The 9,092-nt window shown below is 47.5% G+C and overlaps 1 protein-coding gene and 1 long non-coding RNA gene across 2 annotated transcripts; both read left to right on the top strand.

Annotated features, from left to right (window-relative positions):
• The first annotated feature begins 1,354 nt into the window (after window positions 1-1,354).
• Window positions 1,355-2,593, top strand: LOC306833333. Its single transcript, XR_013780342.1, has 3 exons — window positions 1,355-2,272; window positions 2,373-2,459; window positions 2,544-2,593. It is a non-coding gene; the product is annotated as an uncharacterized lncRNA (long non-coding RNA).
• A 12-nt stretch (window positions 2,594-2,605) lies between these two features.
• On the top strand, window positions 2,606-8,119 carry LOC306838570 (uncharacterized protein; the record flags this gene model as incomplete). The annotated part of the gene is made up of 10 exons (XM_079366811.1): window positions 2,606-2,684; window positions 2,805-2,882; window positions 2,986-3,147; window positions 3,271-3,956; window positions 4,137-4,464; window positions 4,676-5,480; window positions 5,589-5,798; window positions 6,280-6,652; window positions 6,755-6,953; window positions 7,058-8,119. The coding sequence occupies exons 1-10, from the start codon at window positions 2,676-2,678 to the stop codon at window positions 8,117-8,119; spliced, it is 3,912 nt and encodes a 1,303-aa protein (XP_079222937.1). The 5' UTR covers window positions 2,606-2,675.
• Window positions 8,120-9,092: the final 973 nt, after the last annotated feature.

Raw genomic sequence — 9,092 nt, 5'->3', positions numbered from 1 at the left:
ACCCTGAGAAACTGCTGTTGTCGGAGTGAAATTGTTAGTCCCTGTCAGTTGTATTTACTATCAATCCCCACACAACGCTTTACGCAGTGCGCCTAACGTTGTGAGGTTGCCTGAGCGTTGGACTGGGCATTGTCTGATTGTTACACTCCTAGCAATCTTAGAGCGACAGACAATATTTCTGGACCTCGACACAAGCTTTGAAGGACATCCTGGCCATGACTTCCCATTGGGTGTGTTGGTCATATATAACGATGCGACCAGCTACTCCCCACACCAGCATGGAGTTGGGGTGGCGAGACGACATTTTCCACCTGATTGCTCCCTGCGGTCCAGATATGTTCTGAGAGATTAACACAAGGCTGTGTAGTCATCAGATGAGAGCAGATAGGTTCCAAGTTTGCCTCTTGACCCATGCCCAGCAACTTTTTTGCTCTCAACTAGATGGACTTCTTGCATAATTAGAAACCTCGTTCCCGAAAATGCCATGGGTAATTGCTATTGGGCTACAACAGGTGGCCAGAATGCCCCTGAAAAGAGAGATGCTGTCCCTGCATGAGGATTCAGCAATCAGGCGGACATGTCCGCCAAAGACAATGATCCACAGCGCAAAGACATCACTAACATGTTTCCGCCCCGTTTCGAGCCGGGGACCTTTCGCGTGTTAGGCGAACGTGATAACCACTACACTACGGAAACTGACAAAAGCCTTCTTGTGGTCATTTTCCCATGTAGTTGACCTGCTTTCTGAACTCCAACGCTTTCAATGCTGGACAACTGGTTTTTCAGAGTTGACTTTTCTACCCACTGATGGTTATTCACCAAGGAAAACAAGACTTCCAAGCAATTCCAGTCCAATGTGTTCACTGTGTTTAAGGTCAACTCAGCATTTGACGTTTGGACAAAGTTGAGTTAGCCATAGATCCTCAGGGGGCAACAAAATGCACCACATTGTTTCCGCCCGGTTTCGAACCGGGGACCTTTCGCGTGTGAGGCGAACGTGATAACCACTACACTACGGAAACTGCTTGGTGCGCGAGCCATGTGATTCCTCACATGTACTCAATCACTGTCGACAGCTGATGCAGCAGCGGGAGGACTTAGCCCAACATTTGTGGGACCTTAACCACTTAACACTGTCTGCACAACTCTGCCTACTGGACCGGCTGGTAAATGCCAGATCACTGCCATCTGACCGATCACAAGCCAAAAGGAGACAAAACCAAGTCCTCGTTAGTATAGTGGACAGCGGTGCGCGACGGCGGTTAGACTGTATATTATCCTCCAGTCACGCTCTCCTGTTCTCATCTTTCTTCATTATTCTAAGCCAATCGCGTCGCCCCATTTCCATCTTTCTTCAAAAATGTTAGCCAATCGCCGGGCTGGCTTTCCATCTTTCGCTCGGAGCCAATCAGAAGCTGGCATTCCATCTTTTGCTCCGAGCCAATCACAAGCTAGAATCTTGCCTCGGCATCCCGCCCATAAAGTTACTCCATCAACGCGCCCACTTTATAACGCAGGTACATCGCCGGAGATTTCCATTCATCCACGGAACTTTGTCTCTCAAGGTAAGATGCCTCAAATTCTTGTCACACATAAACTATTGTTTTTTCCGTAGTTAGATCGTTCGTTGTGCTTACTTCGGCTAAACGTTTCCAGGAAAGATCGCTAGCTAGTTAGCGAACTTTGTCATCCAAGTTTAACGTTAACCTGACAGTGTAATAACGTCATAACTTGTAAAAAGGCGGCCGAGCACCTTGCTTGAAACAGTGTATGTGTTTATTCACTAAAATAGCTGTTGCTGTAAGACTTAGTTAGAGCCGAAGTTGTGTTTCTATCGTATTTTTGCCGTGCCATCGCCATTCTTTCATTCATTCATTCATTCATTCATTCGTTGTATCGTCAGGTGTCCAGAGAGCCACTTTATCTTAAAACGCAATATATCATAGAATTGCCCTATTTAACGAGGCTAATGCGTAAAAATGTATTGATAGAAGATGCGTGGAGTTTGTTTGTTGAAGGCGCGAAATTGTATTTCATATTAGCCATGACTGAATAACAGAAAATATGAGCGGGAATCAGACAGTGGGCGCAATTTTCGGATATTAATTTTGATCTCTTTTGGTTATGGATGGCAACAAAAAAACACCGGGCTATGGCTGACGAGGAGTGGATGTCACGTCTACGGAGGTTCGCTGCTTCAGGGGTTTGGCCCTCGGATGCAGGAAACAGGCCTGCTCCCCGCCAGAGAAAGTGGCATCAACTTTATGATAAGGTATAGTTGTATAAAGCAATAAGAGTCACACATGATAAGGCTTTTCCCCCCCTTTTTTTAAATAAGCACTTGATTTTTTTTTTGTCATGAAATATTACAGATTGAGAAATGCCCAGTGCAGCTCAGAGGACAGGCATCTCTCTTTGGGGGGCCACGGACATGTTGCTGCGGTTTCCATAATACTAAGGTATTTTTAAACTAACATCAAATTCTAGTTATGTTGTTTTGTTGTTTTTTTCAAATGACTTCATATGTTTTTATACATCTTTAGCCGTCCAGCTCAGTCTCTGTCACTGCTATGATTGGCACTGCTCAAGGACAAGGGCCTTCAAGCGCCACTCCTTCATCCTCACCATCAGCATTAGCTGGACCTGGGCAGAGTCCTAAAAGGCCCTCTTTGACTATGGCTATGGTAAATCTTTATTCTGTTATTACGTTTACCCACTGACTCTTAACTATATTGACTTCTATGTTTTACACCATTAATAACATCATCATGCATCCTGTAAGATTACATTCCCTTTTCTTTCAGTTTACAAAACCACGGTTTGGTGGGGCCCATGGTGCAGCTTTAAAGCCCAACTTAAATGTTGCTCGGAAACCTGAAAAGGTATTGTATGAAAATGAAATACACAATAGTCTATTATGCCCAATAATGATACATGATTTTAATTTTTTTTATCACCGTGTATTTCCTTCTGTGTCTCTCTCAGCCCCTTATTAGTACACCCACCAGTGCCACCACAAACATTGGCACTTCCACATCAACATCAATGAGGACATCTTTCCCTGCTCAGAGTCCCAGAAAGTATATTCAGACCAGCTCCCCTTTCTCTCTACCCCCTTCTCCAGGGTCACCAGCCACTGCTAGAGCTGTAAGAATCCTTATTGACAATTTTTTGTTGTTGCAAAACTTTACCTAAAGAGTTCAGTAATTAATTATTATAATTAATGTTGTCTTTGTGTGTCTCTGTCTGTGCATACTTTTTTATTATTAGGTTGGAACAGCTGCATCCTCCAGGGCCACTTCTGCCACTGCTGTCTCTACCACCTCTGCTACTGCGGTCTCTGCCACTGCGGTCTCTACCACCTCTGCCACTGCGGTCTCTACCACCTCTGCCACTGCGGTCTCTACCACCTCTGCCACTGCGGTCTCTACCACCTCTGCCACTGCTGTCTCTGCCACCTCTTCCACTCCTGGTCCTGATACACCAGTGGAGGACGTGTTGGCTGCTGCTGGCCCTGACACACCCTGGCTGCCAGTGAAAATGAGGAAGACCATCCCCCTCCAGGACCAGAGATGGATCTCTGCAGCTCTGTGGAGAAACCAGCGGCTACGGTCTGACCTGAGGCTGTGGTACGAGCCACCAGAGCCAGCGCTCATCTATCATCAGGCTCCCACTCCTGAGCGCTTTTTCAACCATCGGCTTCTTGTGTGGATGCCGTATCATTTGTGGAAGGTCAGACTAACCTGTCCTGTGTGTGGGAAGCAGCTGGTGGGATATGGTGCACACAAGAGAGCCCGTCAGGTCCTTGATGTGGACAGGTACTACCTGATGGTCACAGAGACACTCAGGTGCAACAGCGTTGGTTGCAAAACCAACTACCTGTCTAGCAGCCAGACCATCCTGGACCAGCTGGACCTGGCTCACCGGCTTGAATTCAGGCTCATCTTGACTCAGAGGTGAGTATAAAGACACAACTATAATGAGCATATTAAAAAAAATGTTAATGAGGATACATATTACTGTGTCATGTTGTTGATTTGAAAAATGTCTGTCATTGAAACAAAATAATGTAAGAGGTGGAGTGTCTTTTTGTGTGTGTCTAACTGTGTCTGTCTCTTCCCATTCTTTTCATACAGATATGCTTGTGACATCCGGGTCATCCGCTTCCTGCGGGAGAGGACCCTGGGCAACAGCCCGTCACGCTTGGTGAAGCAGCTGAAGGAGAACCACAGCGAGGAGTGGCTAAAGCGCCTTTGCCAGTATCTTGGGGCATGCTCGGACTTTGTGGGCCGGCCCAGCCTGTTCCCTGTGGTGTTTCAGGACCCGCCTGAGCCTGTGGCCATTCCCACATACAAGTGGATGCTGGCGGTCTACGGGCGGGACATCCTGAGCAGGCTGGACCACATCAAAGCCAGGATCACGTCCACCTTTGGCTCCATCCTGAAGATGGACTCCACAAAGAAGGTACAATTCCTGATCACTGCTTTTATTCTCATTTTATAATTCAACAATAACCTAAAAAGGATATTCTTCATATTAAGCATTGTTAATTGTTATTTTACCTGTTATAGCTCTTATACTTACAAAGTGTAAATCAATACAGAAAAATGTATGTATTATGTATTTAGACCTACAGTATGTCACTAATTGTTTCCTGTGTTCTTGGTGTTTTCAGATCACCAAGAAGTTGTCGGGTATGGCTAAGGGGACCGCCCTCTGGCTTTCCTCTGTCAGTAATGAGGTGGGTCAGATCTTGATCAGTGTCCTGACTGCTCAGGAAGGCTCTGGACTTGATCTGATGGCGGCTGACCTCATCCGGAGATACAGGGAAGCTGGTGTGGCTCCTCCAAAGCTCCTGTATGTGGACTGTGGCTGTTGTAAGCAGGATGGGGAGGAAACAAAGTTAAAGGCCAGATTTGGTGGATGGCCAGACGTTGTAGTGAAGCTTGACATCTACCACTTCATGCGCCGGCTGGCATCAGGATGCACCAAAGATGCCCATCCCCTTTACCCCATCTTCATGGCTCGTCTGTCCTGCTGCATCTTTGAGTGGGATGCAGGAGACGTTGCCATGCTGCGCCGGGTCAAGAGGGAGCAGCTGAAACGGGAGGGTGTTCCTGGCATCACGGACGACATGGTCAACCAGAACATCAAGAAGAGTGAGCTGGCACTCTACTGCAGAAGAAGGACAAGAGGAGAGAAGGAGACCATCTCTCTGATTGACCTCCTTCTGCATGAGCTGATGGGGGAGAAGGGCTGTGACTTCCTTGGTGTGCCACTCCTAGATGGGGAAAGAATGCCCATCATCTGGGAGCAGCAGAGGAAGCACGTCAAGTGCATCCAGGATGAGCCAGGTGTTCCTCTCTACACAGAGACGGGATCATCCACCAAGGAGGGCATCAGCCTGACCACCTACAGGTGTGCCAGGGGCTCAACATCTCTGGAGTCCTTTCACTGCCATCTGGCCAGGTTCATTCCAGGTCAGTCACCTAGCTCTTTGACATAAAGTATTTAGCATAAAATGTTTCTCCTGGCGTTGTACACAGTGCTCACCGTATTAATTAAAAATGTATTGCTTTTATTTTAAGGAACAAGTGCCAACAGTCTGAATTTTCAGCTGTACCTCCTGGAAGGCCTGAACAGGTGGAATCAGGACCGTGGTGCTGCAGCGCTGGCTGTCAAACCGCCTTCACTCCTCACCTACTCAGGGGACCTTGTGCACTGTGTCAACACCTACAGTCTCAAGGTGTTTGGAAGGAAACTTGGCCCCTCCTTCCAACCCCCTGCAGTGTATACTGGTGTGTGCAACTTTCCCATCATAATTAACATGTGTGATGATCATAGGGCTAATGTTGTCTGGTCTGGTCGGAGTCTGGAGAGTTCGCTTTGTACCTGGCTGGTAGTGACAGTAGGAAGCTGGGCTGTGAGGGGGGGGTGCTGTTCTTTGAAGCTGCTGGTGGGGATCTAAGAGAGGGGACAGTAAACAGATCCTTGAAGCGAGGGAAGGAGGGAGGAGTCTCCAGCAGAGGTGTGAATAGGGGAAGAACAAAGAGAGACATGATTGATTAAGGTCCCCTCTGATCAGTATGCAGGAGCTGGGGTGCTGACTTTGTAGTCCTATGATGAAAGTGTGTTTGACTATTTATGGTTCTGTTTAATTTAATTTGAACAGTATGTTTTTGTACTCAATGAGATCAAAATAGAAAAATCATGATGAATTGAGAATTGTTTGATTTATCTGTTTAATTATATACTTCTGTATTCCCTTTTCCTTCCCAGGAGAGCTGATTGGTATTGATTACCTGTACCGCCAGACAGGAAGGGCAATGCAGGATGTTGATCCTGACACGGAGGAGACGGAACAAATGCTGGAGGATGTGGCTGTTGAGGAGGAACCAGAGGATGAGGGTTTTGAAGATGCTGGCTTTGACCCCACACTCATCTTGCTGGAGCAAACCACTCTCAGCCAGTCTAGACCACAGCCTTCAACCACCACCACCAGCATGTCGTCTGCTGCCCCAGCTTCAACCACCACCAGCATGTCGTCTGCTGCCCCAGCTTCAACCACCACCAGCATGTCGTCTGCTGCCCCAGCTTCAACCACCACCAGCATGTCGTCTGCTGCCCCAGCTTCAACCACCACCAGCATGTCGTCTGCTGCCCCAGCTTCAACCACCACCAGCATGTCGTCTGCTGCCCCAGCTTCAACCACCACCAGCATGTCGTCTGCTGCCCCAGCTTCAACCACCACCAGCATGTCGTCTGCTGCCCCAGCTCCTACCACCAGCATGTCGTCTGCTGCCCCAGCTTCAACCACCACCAGCATGTCGTCTGCTGCCCCAGCTTCAACCACCACCAGCATGTCGTCTGCTGCCCCAGCTCCTACCACCACCAGCATGTCGTCTGCTGCCCCAGCATCAGGTGCAACTCCAGCTTCACCTGACCAACTGTTGGTAAGTGTTTGTGTAATGTACTGCATCATTCTGTATCACATTTGTTTCTTAGATTTCCTTCCAATTTCCGAATTATTATATTTTAATATTATAATATTTTCCAGGCAGTTGATGAGCACAACATGCCAGGAATGGAGCATGTTGACAACCTGGCAGAGTTCTTGGTGGGGCTGAGGAATCAGACTGCCCTAACGCTCACCAACCAGCAGACCAGCACCATTGTGGGGTTGTGGCAAGACCTTCTGCCCTATGACCAGCAGCGGGTGATCTATGCAGCGAGGCACCAAGAAAAACTAAAAACGGGGTATTTCAGGTCACCCAAAAAGGCCGAATTCACACCAGGAACAGACAGCATGACGCGCTATGTCCTTGGGTCAGCTGGATCCCCTGCTCAGTGGCCTGACTGTTGTCGCCTGGTAGAGGCCATCTTTATTAGACTATGTCAGCTTCACAAGAGCCCCAAGAAGCTGAGAAAGGGCAGCAGCCTGTCAAGATGGACGCTGATCCTTGAAGATTATAGGAAAATAAGACAGCTGGTCCGGGACAATGGTACAGTGATGAAGGACACTAATCTTCAGTTGTATGAGGTGAATCAGACCACCCTCACCCAGTGGCACAACAGCCGATTGAAGAGGCAGGATTGTGCAGTCCTTCTGCAGGGGGTCAACCTGCCTGCCCCTCTGCCTGTAGCACTTGTGCCTCTGCCACCAGCTCTTGTGCGCCCTACCCTTCCCCCTCAGCAGCTTCTCCCTCAGCATCCATATCATCTGCCTGTTAGTACAGCAGGACAGGCAAAGAGGAAGAACAGCAGTCAACATCCCATCCGGCCAAAGGCGCCCTTTCAGAGACAGTTATTTGCAGCTGCCTCTGCTACAGCCCCTGTTATTCCAGCCCCTGCCCAAAGCCCATTCCTGTTTTTCGCTGTGCCTCAAGTTCCCTCTGCCAGGCCTATCGTCCCTGCTGGCCCTCTTCCCCCTCCAACCCCTACTCCGAGGCCCTACAACCGCACTGTTAATTACAATAAATGTAGTAAGTGCCACCAGCCAAGAAATAAAGAAAGTGGCCACAGCCAATTCCGTGGCTACATTTATTGTCCGTCCACTGCTGGGATGCCACTGGAGCAATGGCTTGAGGACATCAAGGAGAAAAGGGCAGAGAAGAGATAAACTCTGTCTCATTCTGGCTTTGACCCCACACTCATCTTGCAGGAGCAAACCACTCTCAGCCAGTCTAGACCACAGCCTTCTACCACCACTAGCATGTCGTCTGCTGCCCCAGCTTCAACCACCACCAGCATGTCGTCTGCTGTCCCAGCTTCAACCACCACCAGCATGTCGTCTGCTGTCCCAGCTTCAACCACCACCAGCATGTCGTCTGCTGCCCCAGCTTCAACCACCACCAGCATGTCGTCTGCTGCCCCAGCTTCAACCACCACCAGCATGTCGTCTGCTGCCCCAGCTTCTACGACATCAAGGAGAAAAGGGCAGAGAAGAGATAAACTCTATCTCATTCAGAATTCATTCAATTTTTCAATTTGTATATAAAACTTGTATATATTTCAATAAATGTGTGTTTCTGCTACATTTCTTTCATTTCACTTATTGCCTAGCAGTATGACACAGTAATAGAATAATAATATTGCAATTCCTATAATATTTGAATTGTATACCACTTTACTTCTGACAAAAAAACAAAAAACAAACACAATATCACTTTCTTACACATTATAAATGCTAAATAGAATGAAGTATTGATTTAATTCAAACTAGATACGGATAAGTGCTTTAATTTTAAATTACTTTATCATATGAACAACTTAAAACATGCATCGTTTTGGTCCAGGCAGGATTCGAACCGCTGATCTTCAGATCCAAACTTCCTTATTCTCCCCCTTACGAAAAACAAATAATTTTGGGTAATTTCTGAAATTTAATAAAAAAGAATGACTTGGAGTAACTTTTTGACTCAGAAGGACAATGTAGAGTTCTAATTTATTTCAAATTTTTCCTCATTTTCTTCCTTTTCCTCTTCTTTCTTCTTCCCTCTTCTTCCCCCTTCTTCCCCTTCTTTCCGCTTTCTTCCCCCCCCATACAGTCTATTGTTCCCCAGCTTTATCTCTGCCTGTCACGCGGAAGACTG

Source organism: Symphodus melops, assembly GCF_947650265.1.
Source record: "Symphodus melops genome assembly, chromosome: 1".
NCBI classification, from domain to species: Eukaryota; Metazoa; Chordata; class Actinopteri; order Labriformes; family Labridae; genus Symphodus; species Symphodus melops.
This window is presented reverse-complemented; position numbering and strand designations above follow the sequence as displayed.